We start from the raw sequence: 16664 nt of genomic DNA on the forward strand, positions 1-16664 counted from the left end.
CGATCGCCCACAGCTGGAGGCGTGGCCCCGCGCACCTAGGCTCGGGCCGCGCCCACCTGTCACTCACCCGGCTGCTGCCGCGCTCCTCGCCCTTCGCCGCGGTTCGCGGCGCTGCTGGGCTCCGTGCTGGCTCAGCTCGAGGCGGCGGCGGCGGCTCCAGCAGCTGCTCCAGGCAGGCGGTGCCCGGCAGGGAGGAACTCTTCTGATGGCACAAGTGCGCCGCGGTGCCCCGACGCCGTGCAACCTCATCTCTGGCGCGGTCCCCCCTCGGGGGCGGCTGTGGTGAGGAGGACAGGGAGGATGAGGCAGAGGACGAAGAGCGAGCTGAGTCCGGGGAGCGTCCGCCAGGAGGCGTCACTCCGGCGGCTGCCACCGGCCCCCTTCCCGCGGGAAGCAAATGCTCGCGGATTCGGCGGCGCAGCGTGGACCCCTGCTCCGCTCTGCCGGCACCCCCGGGCTCGAGAGGCTCCTGCGAGGAGCAGCACAGGTTGGGCTGGGAGGAGGAGAAGACGCGGTCCAGCACTTGCTTCCGTTTCTTGAAGCCGCTCCACCTGCTGCCCGCGCCACCCAAGCCGGCCAGTGCGTCCCGCCTACCCCCCGGGGGGGGCGGGGAGGGCGACGGGGTGTCCGCAGTGCGGCGCTCGGGGACCCCCGAGCGCCCGCCCCCGCCGCCCTTGCTCTTGCCCACCCCTAGCTGCAGGCTCTTCCAGAGCCGGGCCTGGAAGGAAGAGGACGCCGCCGCTGGCTCGGGCGAGCCCGCCGCGGCAGCCGGGGGCTCCATCCTCCACCCCCTGCTCCTCCGGTCCCCTCCTCCTCCTCCTCCTCCTCCTCCTCCTCCTTCTCCGCCCGCGCCTCCTCCCGGAGCCCCGCGGTGGCGGCGACGACGGCGGACGCAGCAGCAGAAGCCGGGAGTGACCGGCGGCTTCAGGCCAGCGCGGGGGAAAGACGCCGCCGCAGCCGAGGCTCTCCGGCCGCGGGACTCCGGCGCGGCCTCTTCCTCCCGCACCTGCGAGGGTGGGCTGGCGCTGTAGCCAAATCTCGGCCGCCGCAAAGTTTCTAGCTCCGCGCTCCGCGTCTCCAGTCCACTGGAGTCCCCCAGGCCGCGCCCTGGCCCCTCTCCTCTCTGGCTCCGGGCTCGGGACGCTACACGCACCGGGCGTGCGTTTCCAGCTGCGCCTTGGACCGCACCCGACGCCCTCCGGGCAGCACCTGTCAGCGGCGGCGGGGGTGGCTGCCTCCGAACTGGGCGCGCGTGCGACTCACACAACAGGAAGGATCGGGCTGAAGACACTCGGCGCGCCCCGGGACCATCCTCCAGCTCCTGGGTGGGAGGACGCGCAGGCAAGGGCCGGGTGGAGCTGGTTAGGGACCAGAGCCAGGCTGCTCCCCAGGATCCGGCCACAGTTACCCACGCAGCTAGCTGTGGGCCGGCCGCTAGACTCGCCCTCCGGCAATCATCCTAGGTCTGACGAAGTGAGCTCGAGTGGAGATTATGCGCCTTCAGTGGGTCCTGTGAAGCGCCCAGTGTCCACACCAAGAGGTGAAGCTGACCGAGTTCTGAGGCTGAACGCCGCTGCCCCCGCCCCGCTGCCCGGCCTGGGCCCAAGACCAGAGTTCGATTTCTTCTGTCTTGACTTCATCCCGATCCGCCCCTCCCCGCTCTTTGCTTGTGCGGTTAGTTTCTCTTGTGATCCGGGTCTAGAGGTTTCCGGAGTCTGACAATAAAGCCAGCCCTCAAGTTGCAGGGAGTTGACCGTGTCCGAAGACGTGGAGGATGCGCACTGCCTCTGACCCCGTTCCAAACGCAGAGTACCTTGTTCCTTTCACTCAAGTGCATTTTCCTTTGGTTACGTGCAAAGCAAATGGGAAAGGCTCATTCAGACTTTGTTTCTCCCGAAATCTACTGCTCCCGGGGTCTTCTGATTCTACTGAGAGCCTCTTGAATGGCAGGTGACACAATGCCCCTTCTCAACTCCACTGTCTTCCACACCCTAAAATGTGGAAAACTCAGAAGAGCTTTGGCACCGTATTGTCTAATTCCAATCTCATCCAGCTGGCGGTATGCCCCGGATACGTTACCAACCTCTTTAAGCTTTTTATTCTTCTGTTTTTTCTTTATAAGAAATATTTATTGAGCACCTACTATGTGTCGGGCCATATGATAGGCTCTGAGGATGCAGCTGTGAGCAAGGCCGAGAGGGCCCCACCCTCATGGAGCCCATGTTCCACTGGGAGAATCAAACAGAATTTCTAAGGGTGAAATGTCCCACGGAGAAAATAAAACAGGCGATCACACAGAGCAGCTGTGGAGGTGGGGTTGCCAGATAGATTGCAGGACAGCCAATTAAATTTGAGTTTCAAATAAACAAGGAATGAATAATGTTTGAGTATATGTATGTCCCAAACATTGCACAAGACGTACCAAAATAATCTTTGTTGTTTATCTGAAATTCAGATTTTACTGAGTGTTTTGTATTTTTATTTGCTAAATCTGACAGCCCCATACAGAAGGTTTTTTGGGTTGTTTTTTTTTTAACATTATGTGTATGGGAGAGTCTCTCTGAGAAGCTAAAATTTAAGTTGAGACTTAATGAGGACAAAACAGCCATTGAAGGATCTGATTACAGCATTCCAAGCAGAAGGAACAGCAGGTACAAAGGCCCCAAGGCAGGAAGCAGCTTGGCGGGGCATGTTCAGGACAGACGGAACCACTCCAAATAATGTGGAGAAAGGTGGGTAGAGTTGGAAAGAGATGGAAGGGAAGAAGTGAGCGGGTCCTTGTGGGATGGCTCCTATAGCCATAGTAAGAGCTTGGGTCTCCTGTAAGTGAAACGGGGAGCCATTTGGAGGGTTTTTAAGCATGAGGGTGATGTGATATGACTCACTAATACCTACCTCACAGGGCTGTTTTAAGGATTAAGTGAAAAAGGACTTCACTCAGTGCCCGAGGCTTTTCCACACTAGAGAGTAACACTGAAAATACCACAACCATTAAAAATTACCTCAATATAGAGCTACTCTCATAGCCCAGAAAAGAAACTGTTACATCCAGAAGTCTTCTCTGCAGCATGGGAAAAAGATTTTGTTACTAGTTTTTCTAGGATGTCATAAATGAAAGCACAGAGAAGATAAGTAAAGAAATAAATGATTACTATAGCAAATTGAAAAGAAATGATCGTTGCTTCTTACCAAAACTCTTTATAAATATGTCATTTGTCAGATTTATTGACAAGGAGCCATGGACCCATGGAGATAACTCTACACAATTCAATCTTATGTTCATATAGTCTTTAATGATACATTTAATGGACTTTTGTAGCTTTATGTTTTCATTTTTCTCTTCTACCTAATTTTGCCTTGGACATACTAATTTTGAGATTTCGGATTCTGAAATCTACAATCCCAAATAACACTTATCCATCAATGTGAATTCATTTATAGAACTGGTGAGAGCATATGTAACTTTTCCTAAATATCTGAAGTGGATTATAAATTGAGAGGCTGCCCAACAAATTGTGCATTACATAAAATCGCACTAGGTATGGTCCTTGCCATCAAATGTCTTGTTATATTTAAGAAAAGATACTTATAAAAAAAACTCTACAACACCAGGGGACAGTGAATGGTACCAAGTGATCACTAAGGGAATACAGAAGAGTGAAGAATCACTTCTGGCTTGACTGATCAAGGAAGATTTGTTGGAGACATCATCTGAGCTAAGATCTCTAACAGGTGACAGAGTACACCAAGAAGATAGATTGCCACCTGCAAAGGAAAGCCAAATTCAGGGCACGTAGCAAGACTTCAGTAAACGTTAGCTATTCCTTCATGACAATTTACTAAGCATCTTAAATATTTATAGAGCATCTACTGAATGAATATGAAATTAATATATACATCACAGATTGATATACAAGAGGCTGGGAAGGTGACAGATACGGTCATATTTGAGTAGGAACTCAAGGAAGTGAGGCAGGGTACCAAGTAGTGAATCTAAGGGCAAATTTTTCCAGGAAAAGGGAGCGTTAAGTGCAAAGAGGCTGAGACAGGGACATGCTCAGCTTGAGGAAGAGCAAGAAAGACAAAATAGCTGGAACAGAGAGCAAGAGGCGAGTGGGAGGAGAAGCTGTTGAGAGACGGCTAAGGTCCAGATCACAGAGGACTCTGTGGTCAACAGTGAGGACTTAGGGCTTGGCTGGGATGGGAAGTCACTGGGGAGCTTGAGTAGAGTTTCTCTGTGATCCAACTTTCATTTTAAAAGACTCACTCTGGCCCCTAGGTTGACAATAAAGTGCAGGAAGGGAATGGCTGGGAACAGACCTTAGGAAGGGCCATCACTATAAATATATACGTAAGGGACAATGGTGGCTTTGACAGAGGTGGTAGGTGAGAAGTGGTTAAAGTGGTGAAATTCTAGATACACAATATTTTGAAGATAGAACTGAGACAACTAGCCATAGTTTGCATGTGAGGTGCTCAAGCATAATGCTAAATGGTTTGCATCCTTTACCATATGTAACCTTCACAGCAACCTCATTTTATAGATGAAGGAACCACGTATGAGGCATGTTAAGTGATCTTACAAAGTCACTCACTGAGTAATTAGCAGATCCCAAGTCTACAAGGTTCTAAAGCCACAGAACTTATTTAATTTTAAATGTATGCATAAATAAATAGAATAAAATAATTGAAAGAGGCCTCAAAAGAGGCACTGAGCCATGTCCTTACCTTGGGTGAGCAACAAGACCGTCTTGGGCAGAACCACAACTTCCACTTGATGAGATCAAGGACATAAGTGCAGGCCCCAAAACAACGTTTCTGGGACTAATTGAGTTAAAGGCCAACTAAATGGCACTTACGGAGCCCTCTCATCAGTGGAGCCTTGGCTGCAGTCCCAGCTCCAGGCACTGGGCCAGATGCCTTCAGGCCCTCATTTTCTCTCTCAGTCTCTGAAATGGGGACAATAATATCTATTGGGCTGACCCACCTCACAAGGACCCAATTAAAAGCCAAATGGAGACAGCATTTCTGAAGAGGAAAGCCTGTCCACAAGAGAGAAGTTATCACCACCTTGTAACCAAAGCCAAGAAAAGCTACCAGATGGACTTGTTCCTCCTCACATGGAAAATCCTTGCCTGTGTGGAAAGAAGCACTTTGAACCCTTCAAAACCAAGAACCCAGTTATCACAATTCCACATGTTGAGATGGCTGCTGACTATACAGTCAACAGAATAAATTCCTGTTCGGGCATAAACAAGTTTTCATTTCTTCCTTGAAAGTTTTCTCGAAGTCCTCAAAAGCACTTTAATGTTAGGTAACTTCAGAGGAGCTATTTCTGTTTATTCTGTTTAACATAAGCCACTTCCTATTTTCTTCTTAACCAGGGTGGTAAACAATTCTAGAGTCCTAGACCAAGAGATGTTCTGGAATTTCTGTGTGGGAAGGACATAGGATTGTCTACACAGTTTAAATTAGAGAGGGGGGAATTGAAGCTATGTTTGCATAATTTTTAAAAACTCACTTGTCCATATAAAAGAAGAGAAGAAGGGGTTATTGGAGATTTGGAGGGAGCCAAAGCCTCCCCTGCCCACCTCTCAATGCCAGTTCTGTGCTACACAATGTCAGAAGACAGGGACATTGGCCTGGTGCTGCATCTGAGGGCTCTGTCACCACAGGCAGCCCTTGGAGCCTCAGTTTTTCACTAGTAAAATGAAAAAAAAAAAATAGAACTAGTTTCCCTCTAAGGCCCCTTTCAGCTTAAAGATGATGTAAGCTTCTGAAACAAATCTCCAGTGTAGGATACAATCCATCTACTCAGGCCTGGTCTGATTTCCTACTTTCAGTGGTGATACAAAGACAGGTACTACTGGATGGGCATGGAAATAATCCCCTTTGACAGATGCAAACTATTATATATAGAATGAATAAACATCAAGGTCCTATTGTATAGCACAGGGAACTATATTCAATATCCTGTAATAAACCATAATGGAAGAGAATATGAAAAATTATATATATCTGAATTTACATATATATGTATATGTATATCTGAATCACTTTGCTGTAAACCAGAAACTAACACAACATTGTAAATCAACTATACTTCAATTAAAAAAAAAAGAAAAAAAATACCTTTGAATATATACCCTGCTGCAGAAGCTGTTAGGGCCCTACTCCTATCCCTTAGGCCTCAGCACTTCAGTGAAGGTATCTGATCTCTCCACCTGAAGGCTGTCTTCCAAATCGCATCCAAGTGCCTGGAACAGCCCTCAGCCAATGAGTGCTGGCATTGATGTGCAGGTGTTTCAATAACTCAGAGGCAGGGACTCTATACTGCTCCCAGTTTCAGTGCCCTCTGTACTGGTTGGCTTGATAACATGCCCCTTCCCAGCTTCCTTTTGTTCCTGTCTCACATGCCCCCTACCCTACCGCTGGTCCATGTGCCTCGTCAATAAACTGCTTGCATTTGAATTCTTGTTGCTAAATCAGCTTCTGGGGGGACCCAAAGTAAGGCACATTATAGAGACATTTCAAACTCTAGCTAATGAGGTTCCCAATTTGAGCACTCTATGAGAATACAAGTAATGCCCTCCAGCAAGATTCCTTTGGGTCATACAATTCTCTTATAAAGACTTTAAAGACATAAGTTATCCCAGAGCCTATAGTCTCTCCCCTGAAAGTGAGACCCCTTGAGAGCCAGAGTATTCATCTATGATTTACCTCCTTGATATGGTCCACTGACCTCCTAGAGTAGACAATAGGGTAGATGCCTAAGTACTACGCACTGGAAAATTATTCTCAACTGATCATGATCATTCTATCCTTTTTGTCAGATCTGTAACCATTCCTGGAAGCTATAAGTGTGTATTACTTGGGACTGGATTCAACTGTGAGTAACACATAAACCTTAAGTATGTTCAATAAGCTTGAAGGTCATCATCCAGACCTAGTATGGCATTTCTTCTATCTTGTTGCTCCACCACACATGCCTACCATTCCCCAAGTCACTGCAAATTCCAAGATGGTCAATGGAGCTTCTGCCATGACAGTCACCTTCCAGCCAGCAAACAGGAGGAAAGGGTGAAGAAAAATATGCCTCTTGCTTTAAAGTTACTTCCCAACTCTTCTAATAGCCCAAGAGCTAGAACTTCAGCACATGGCCATGCCTAGCCATAAAATCTTTATTCTGGGCAGCTGTGTGCCCAGCTAAAAATCTGGATTTTGTTACTGAGGAAAAAGGGGAAGGTGAATATGGGGGGACAACAAGCAGACTCTGACACAGAGGAGCAGTCATTTGAGGGGCTTCTTCACTCACAAGGAAGAAGCACACAAGAAATTATCTCTTTATCTACACGTTTTGGTGTTTGGTGTGATGGCTGGAACTGCCACAGCCATTTCGTTATGAAAGTGAGGGTGAAGCAAACACCCAAGTTAGCAGAGAAGAGAGATGGAAAACAACCTCGACGCTTGAGGATGTCCTTGAGCTACAGAATCAGTCAACCTGAGGCCTTCCTTAACCCTGATACTATTATTATGTAGTTATCCATTTATTAATTATTAATTAGAAAGGTAATTTATCTAGGTTTTTAGCCAGTTTTAGCTGAATTTTATATTAGTTTCTTACTGTTGTCACAACGAATTACCATAAATTTAGCTGCTTAAAACAACACCCACTTGTTACCTCACAGTGTCTGTGGGTCAGAAGTCTGGGCACGGGGTGGCTCAGCTGCTTCCTCAGCTTCAGCTCTCCCAAGACCGAAATCAAGGTGTTGGCAGGAGTGCACTCCTTTCTGGAGGCTCCGGAGAAGAATCTGCTTCTAAGCTCATTCAGATTGTTGGCTGAATTAAGTTCTACAGACCTGCAGACCTGAGGTCGCTGTTTCCTTGTTGGTTTTCCACAGGAACGAGCAGCGGGGGTCATACTAAGCTTCTAGAGACTGCGCATATCCCTGACTCCTGGCCCTCTTCCCTGTCTTCAAAGCCAACAAGGACAAATTGAGTCCTTCTCACACCTCCAGTCTCTCAGACCCCACCCTCTGCTTCACCTCTCTTACTGATTCCTCTGCTGTCTTCTAGTTTTAAAGGCTCATGTGATAACATTAGGCCCACCTGGGTAACCCAGGATAATGTCCCTATATTAAGGTCAGTTGATTAGAAAACTTAATTACATCTGCAAAGTCCCTCCCCACCTGTACCTATACGAGCATTCGACTGAGTAACTAGGGACAGGAATCTTGAGGGGACATCTTTAAAATCCTGCTTACCACCAGTTTCCTAGAGCCCAAAGCATCCTGATTGACACATCCTCCTTGTAGACCAGAAAAAAGGCTACATCTCCCCAGATTGCCTTATTCACAGTGGGGTATTAAACCCAGAGGAACTGGCTCAGATTTACAAAGTAACAGAATGAAGACTGACATTCATCAATGATAAGAACACTAAGAGACTGGCTAAACAGGGCAGACCTTTCCTCTTTGCTGTGTTATTTTGAATCTGGCCCTTTTGCTAATTAGGCTCATACTTCTCCCCTATTTTCTTCTAACATAATGCTTTCCAGGTTGCAACCAGTTTTTAGTTTATTTCGAATCCAATCCCCCAACTCACACATTTTCCCCTAAGTGAGATAAAATGGTTATTTAAGAAATATACATTATTGATTTCAAACCGGTGCCTGAAAATTTAATTGCCTTTCTGGCAAGCCCTGTTTAAAAATGCCTGCCTAGAAAATGCACAGGCAAGAAATAAGTAGATGAAATTTTTGTATGTTTTTTTTTAATAAAGCAGGGTTTTCTTTTTATTTATTTATTTATCTATCTATCTATCTTTGGCTGTGTTGGGTCTTCGTTGCTGCGCACGAACTTTCTCTAGTTGTGGCGAGCGGGGGCTACTCTTCGTTGCAGTGTGCGGGCTTGTCATTGTGGTGGCTTCTCTTGTTGCCGAGTACGGGCTCTAGGCGCGCAGGCTTCAGTAGTTGCGGCACGTGGGCTCAGTAGTTGTGGCTCGCGGGCTCTAGCGCGCAGGTTCAGTAGTTGTGGCACATGGGCTTGGTTGCTCTGCGGCATGTGGGATCTTCCCGGATCAGGAATCGAACCCGTGTCCCCTGCATTGGCAGGCGGATTCTTAATCACTGCGCCACCAGGGAAGCCCTTTCGTATGGTTTTATTCTGAGCTGACCTTCCCTCTGAATCACATAGGGGAAGTAGGAAAATGGAAGGAAAAATGGAGTTACTAAATGTCTATAAACATCCTTGGAAAAATTAAATCAAGTACAATGTCTTTTATGAAGAAAATTACCTTAAATGAAACTCAATTGGCTAAAATATGTTTCTCAGACCCTGATTTGTAGCCTGTAAATCCATCCCCCGTGTTTGTTCTTAATCTTGACTTCTGCCATCATCTACAGTTAAACCTCTAAATTCTGGTCATGTAGTTACATAGAAAGTACAGGTATGTTTTCCCCCTTCAATTGAACACCTGCGAAATCAATATATGATGGGACTTAGCCCAGGCCTCATGTAAAGTCAGTGGTGGAACCAGTGAGGTCATTATAGGTAGCAACATCTTTTAGGGGACCTTAGGTATAATCCATCCTTACTCCCCACCAGCCCCAGTATTTGTGGATCTATTTCTCATTCAATTCTACAATTCAGCAGATTGGATCTCACCACAGTGTAACCACTCCAAGATCGAGAATTGTTTGTCTCTGTCAGGATATATCAGACAATAGCCTGAACTCCGAAGATATCAGGTCTGGCCTTGCACAGACTTGGCTCAGGTTGGACAGCAGTGCCTGGGAACTTTGTGCTTTTCCCCAAGCATCAGGTTAAGAAACTAATTTGAGGTGGAAATATTGCTGCCAAAAATAAACAAAATGGTATTCATCATTTACTGGGGCTGTCATCTATAAATAGGACCCCTGAGCAGTGATGAGGTTTGATATATGGCAAGAGGGCTAGGGACCTGTAGGGACAGTTTCTCAATAGTCTCCTTTATGTTTTCTGTAATGAATCTGGTTTTCCGCTAGAGTAACGCCATTCAACCGGAGGTTAATGGAGAAAAAGTAACAAAATATTCAACCCAATTTTAACAATCATCAAGATTGAATCCTTTTGAGAATCCCTTTAGAAAATGCCCACAGTCTTCTTGGGACAAAATGTTTGTCTCTCAAGGGAGCCTTCTCTTCCGACTCTTCCTAAGAAGGTATCTTCGGTGCATGCAGAAAGGGTGTGATTTTCCACATCTTCATGAAAGCAGGAAAGAGTCAGCGTTTGAAGGCGGTGTCATCTGCCTTTTCTGCTCTGAGGGTGATGCCTCTTGTCCACCGGGTTTGCCTGCTAACAATCCTAAGCAATTCTGTGCTTACATGATCTGGTCTCTTCCACCAGAATCAGAGCCCAAAGAAGCTCCCAGATGACTCAACCTGCCCTTGGCTCTCACTGGCTGGGGCCCCTGACATCTATCTGTACATCCCTTATCCAGCCTGGACCCAACTATCCATACTAAGCCTTTGCTGGGAGTACATCTAGGCCCACTGGCTCTCAATTCAGTACCCACAACATTAAAAAATAAGGTAGGCTCAGAAAAGCTGAACGTCAGGGCCTTCTCCTGCCAGCTACAGAGAGCCGCCTAGTTTTTGTTAATCTTGCTGCACCCTAAATTGGTTTGCAACAGCTCTGTCCTCTGGGAGTAAATAGTTGGAACTCTTGCTCTTGTCTCTCCCTCTCTATCTCCCCTGCCTTTCCTCCATCCCCTTGGACTGCCTTTGGTACCCAGACAGGATAGGCTTATCAGTCAGGGTTACAGTAGGAAATAGATGGCACCCTCAAATATGGAAATTTTAATATAAACTTAATAAATTTAATTATTTTCAAATGCGTGGCAAGGTTTAGAGCAGTGGCTCTCAGAATGTGGTCAGGAGACCTGAGATCCTTTCAGGCCAAAGCAAAGCAATTTTCCCAATAATTCTAAGATGTCTTGTGCCTTTTTCACTCTCAGTCTCTCACAAGTGTCCAGTGGGGATTCCCAGAGGCTACATAACATGTAATATTCACAAACAAAGGACATCATAAACAAAGTAAAAGGTAAAAAAACAAATGGGGGGAAACATTTGTAAAATATATAATAGGCAAGAGATCAAAATGCAGAAATTATAAAGAACTCCTTAAACTGGTAAGAAAAAGACAAACAACTCAATAGAAAAATAGGCAAAAGACATGAACAGGAAATTCACAAAAGAAAAATATTAATAGCAAAAAAAAAAGTGTAAACTTAAACCCCACTAAGATAGTTTTTCTATTTATTACAGAGATGAGTAAAATATAAAATTGCTTGAGTGTGTCAGCTTTGGTATGTGTGTGGGAAATGAATATCAGTCATTACTAGCGGCAGTGTAAAATGTTACAGCCACTTCAGAGGTCAATTTGTGTGCATTATTTAAACGCACATAATTGATGACTCCCAAATTCCATTTCTAGGCCTCTTCCCCACCCCCCAAACTCTGCACATAGACTGGGAGGTATGTATAAGAATAGTATTGCAGCATTGTTAGAAATAGCAGTCAATAATGGTTAGTATTTGCAAAAAAAAAAATTAAAAAGGAAAAATTTGAAAGCCCTTCAACACAGTAATGATTATATAAATTGTGATTTATCCACACTGTGAAATTCTATGTAACAGACAAAAGAGAAAAAGACAAAAAGAAAGGGCTAGATCAATATGTTTACATAAGAAAGATCACCAAAGCATTGCTGAGTCAAAAAAAGCAAGCTGTAAATTGATATTTATGTTATGATAGCATATTTACATTAATAAATAAATTCACAAGTAGAAATCAGTAGTATTTAAAAAATAATATACCACAACATGTTTAGATTCATCTTCACAGTGGAAAAATAGTTTGATAATAGGAAACAGTTTGATAATAATTCATTAAAATAGTATGCCCTATTAATTGGTCAAATGAGATCAAATAATACTTAGAAAGTATGTAACAAAATTCAACATTCTTTCCTAATATAAAAATCTTAGTAAAAGAGAAAGAGATGGATAATTTTTAATGTGATATAATAATATATATCAGTACATAAACCCCAAAGCCAGCAATATATTTCATAGCAAAGCAGTAATAGAGGCAATCCTGTGTAAGTCAAGAATAAGGCAAGGATTCCAAACAAGGGCACAGCTACTTAAAAGTGTTTTGCAAGAGTGAGCCAGTGCATTTAAATTAAAAAATGAAATAAGATGTGTAAATATTGGAAAGTATGAGGCAAATTTTTCATTACTTATAGATGATATCATTGTGTATTTGAAAAACTCAAAAAAAACCCCATAAAAAACAATAAGAAAAGCCAGTGAAGGAGTAAGTTACAAAATTAATCTTGTTAAAAATAATAGCCTGAAAACACTGCAAAGGAATACAATGAACTTAACAATGCAAAGCAAAATGAAAAAAAAAATAATAGCCACAAAATAAAAACCAAGTGAACAAAATAACATAAACACAAGAGCTATATGAAGAAAGCTTTACAACTTTATTGTGGGATGCAAAAGATTTGAATAAATGAAAAACACCTGAGCGTGGAGATTCACTATTGATTAGCAGTTATTCCTACTTAAGTGAATCCATAAAAACCAATGTGATCTCAATCACAATACTGAGAATTTTTAAAACATGACTAAACATTTATAAAGTTCATTTGGAAGACTAAACACGATATAAGAGTCAAGAAAAATAAATCTGTAAAAGAAGAGTTTTAAGGGGAAATGAGTCACTGTGGAAATCAAAATTATTATAAAGCTACAGTAATTTTAAAATTACAACACTGGTTAAGGAACAGCCACAAAGGATCATTGTTCAGAATGGAGTCTAGAAATAAACCCAAGTACCTACAGATATTTAGTTTTTCGTAAGGGTGCTACTCCAAAGTCAATAGTGAAAGATTAAATATTTATTGAGATAAATAGCTAATCTTATGGAGAAAAACAAAAATGGATTCCTACCTCATTCCTTTTACCAAAGTAAATTTCATATAACTCAACTGTTAATCTAATGCTAAAATAATTGACAATATCATAGCAAATCAAGTTGAATATATTACAAGAATAACCCCAGTGGATCAATCATTCCATGGACACAGACATTTTTGTCTGTTTTGTTCACTAACATATGATGCCTGACACACAGTAGGTGTTACAGTAAATATTTGTTTGATAAATGCAGGAACCAAAAAAATTAATAAAGATATAAAACTACAGAAGAAAACAGGAATGATTCTTTTTAAATCTTTGAATTAGGAAGGTCTTTCTCATTATAATAGGAAATCCAGAAACCACTGGGGGTGAAAAAGGCTGATAAGCCTGGTCAGATGAAAATTAAACTTGTTCGCTCAATAAAAATTCTCATCTAGAAACATTTGCCTTTGAGAGGTAGAAGACAAACTTTTTTAACTTTCAAAAAGAATTTCCTAATCAATACTAAAACACCAACAGCTCAATAGAAAAAATGAGCAGAAATTCATGAATAGAGAATACACTACTCAGAGATAAATGAGTACAGATGATCAATAGTAACTTCGTCAATAATTAAGTAAATAAAAAATTTTAATGCCACATTTTCTAACTTATAATATTGGAAAAGATAAGTGGGCCATACCCAGTGTTCATATATGTCACTTTTTTTAAAAGAGGAACTTCATGCACTATTAGTAGAAATATAAACTGGAACACCTTTGTAAGGTAATTTGGCAATATAGATCAAAGTGCTAAGAATGCTTACGGTTCGATCCAGTAATTGTTGGTTTGCAACTTCAGGAGTTCCCTGGGTGAAATTTGCAACTGGCCCCTTAAACAGGTTTAATAAACAAGGGAACTTACAAAGGAGGCTTTTCTTGAGCAGCTACAAGGCAAATAGATCGCTGTACCCCACCCCCACCAGAATCTTAAAAGTTTATATAGAGGCTTTAAGTAGCTTCAGTCATGGATTCAGTCCAGCTGGTCTAAACAACACCTTACTCTCTCAAGGCTGCATCCTTGAAAGGGCTGCTAGTAAGTGGGTAGTAGGCATGACATATGTTCTAAGGACAGGGACCCGTCTGCCTCGGGTCAAGGAGCCTTCATGTTCTCTCCATGACTTCCTCCAACAGTAAGTCTTTCTGAGAATTTGTCCACAGATATACTGTCACAAATGTTCAAAGATGTATATTTATTTCAGCATGTTTATGACAGTAAAATCTGGAAAACAAGCTAAATATTTATCAGTAGGGGTCTAGTTAAATAGAAATGTATGAAAAGAAGATAATACCACACAGCCATTAAAATAAAGTAAATCTGAAAAATATGAAAAATAACTATAATACATATTTAAATTTCAAAGAAAATCACAAAATAACAAGAGAATGCCATTTTTGGCATTTAAAGAAAATTCTATATGTAGGTATATATACAGCCCATGTGTGCACTTAGGGCATCTGGAAGGAAACACACATAACTCTTAATAGTGGTTACTTCTGGCATGAAGCACAGAGGATTTCTCACATCACCCAATTTTGAGCTGTCAGATCTTTATGGTCATTTGTTAACTTTATAATAATAACCTTTAAAAAACTGGTTAAAATTTTAAGACAATATGGAAGAGGCTTAATATTTCTAACAATAAAGAATGAATTTAATATATGACACAATATATTAATATTAGTCAATTAATATCAACTTAATACTAACTATATGTTAACATGGGACATAATATAATAGGCATTAGAAGGCTTGGCATTAGAAAACCTGTGTTTGAATTCAGCTTTATCTGTTACTTACTCTCAATAATTTATCAAACCCATATTTACTGAGATACTAGAGCTTCTGTGCTAACTACCAGAATTCTAGTAATTAATGAGACAGAACAGACTTTTCCCTTATGGAGCCAACAATCCCATTTTCTAGTTATATCATTTAATCTATCTGGTCTTTAGTATCCTCATCTATAAAATGGGAATAGCAGTGCCCACCTCCTAGATTATTGTAAAAATTAAAAGGGTTAATGCATGTGAAAGTATTTAGCTAGTGCCTGGAACATAATAAGCACTCAGGAAATATTTGCTGAATATAAAGTGCGTGCATTCACATCTGACTTCACTAGCCTGGGTTTTTAGTAGAAATAGAAAGTACCTTTGTTTGGAAAAGAAATGATAGATATTGTCTTACCCACCCCAGACTGCTAGAAAAAAACACCATAGACTGGGTGAGTTAAACAGACATTTTTTTCTCATAGTTCTGGAGGCTGGGAAGTTCAGAATCAAGGTGCTGATAGATTGTGTTCCTGAAAAGAGCTCTCTTCCTGGTTTGCAGGTGGCCACCTTCTTGCTGTGTCTTCACATGGCAGAGAGGGAGTTCTGGTCTCTCTTCCTCTTCTTATAAAGACACTAATCTGATCATGATGACCTCACCCTCAAGAACTCATCTGAACCTAATTACCTCCCAAAGGCCCACCCCCAAACACCATCACAGTGGGGGTAAGGGTTTCAACATGTAAATTTGGGGAAGGACACATTCAGTCCATAACAGATACCAATACATTCATTCATTGCATGAGAGGATATTACTCCCTCCTAAGCATCAACCAAGATAGAAATATTATTTTATTTGAGTGAATTTGTCAGCAATCCTGTGAACAAATGACAGTTTTGATATGTCAAACTGGCATAAGTCATCACAAAAAAAGCTCTTGGGATGTGTTTGGGTTTGCTAATTATTGCTAGGCTCACATCCTAGGATTCCCAGCTTGAATCTGTAAATGAAAGATGACAGAATTGGTATTGCATAATTTCATTCAAATATTGACTAACTTGACTTTCCTTTTAAAATATTTATTTTAAAAGTATTTTAACAATCTTTCTTAAAGATTGTTATTGTGATACTGTGCAAGCAACTATTTTTCATTGGTTTACTCAACTAAATTAAGTTGAAGTGAAAAAAGGATAAAATCAATAAGAGGGAGGTAAAAGGGAAGAATAGATCATACTTATGTTAATCCCATTGATAAGATTAAAGATAATTACTTTTCTACCCATATTACTCATATATAAAGGTTGAAAGCATTTCAGTTTGGAAATCACTTGGTCAACTTGAATTAGAGGTGACTGCTATTTTACTATAGTAGACATGGTGAAGAGTGATCACACTTATCTCAGGCAAGGCTTTTTTTTTTTTTTGGTGTTTTTGGATTATTCTGTGATTTATTCTCTCTGATTGTAAATTGAAAAACTAAGAAAATCGAGGGACAAGAGTAACTTTTAAAACAGTAACTTCAATTTTAAAGTCAAAAATGTAATAAAAGAACCCAATAAGCAATTCAGCAAACACATTATGAGCACTTCCAAAGCAAAGAGAACTGTCCTAAATGCTAAGTGGACACAAAGATGAATCATGCCTGATCTTTGCCTTGGCAGAGCATATATTCTAGAAAGGAAGCCATGACACATGCACAGATAATGATTAAATAATAAAGAATGATTTATGTCAGTTAAAAGAAATAAAAGATGCTTTAGGAATAGAGGAGAGAGAAACTTTGTGGTTGGCAGATGGGGGAGGTGATATGGGTCAGGAAGTTTCTGTGACCAGTGTGACATTTGAGCTAGGCCTTGAAAAATGAATAAAATTTTGTCTGACAGGAG

The 16664-nt window shown here is 42.1% G+C and overlaps 1 protein-coding gene across 3 annotated transcripts in view; it reads right to left on the minus strand.

Moving 5' to 3' along the window:
- The window catches only part of MCTP1 (multiple C2 and transmembrane domain containing 1), a 594606-nt gene extending 593825 nt beyond the window's left edge, over positions 1 to 781 (minus strand). For all 3 annotated transcript variants that reach the window (XM_055086668.1, XM_055086667.1, XM_055086666.1), the window contains exon 1: positions 68 to 781. In XM_055086668.1, the coding sequence (XP_054942643.1) occupies positions 68 to 781 (714 nt within the window). The remainder of the gene's footprint in view (positions 1 to 67) is intronic.
- Positions 782 to 16664: the final 15883 nt, after the last annotated feature.

The sequence above is a fragment of the Physeter macrocephalus genome, chromosome 8 (assembly GCF_002837175.3).
Source record: "Physeter macrocephalus isolate SW-GA chromosome 8, ASM283717v5, whole genome shotgun sequence".
NCBI classification, from domain to species: Eukaryota; Metazoa; Chordata; class Mammalia; order Artiodactyla; family Physeteridae; genus Physeter; species Physeter macrocephalus.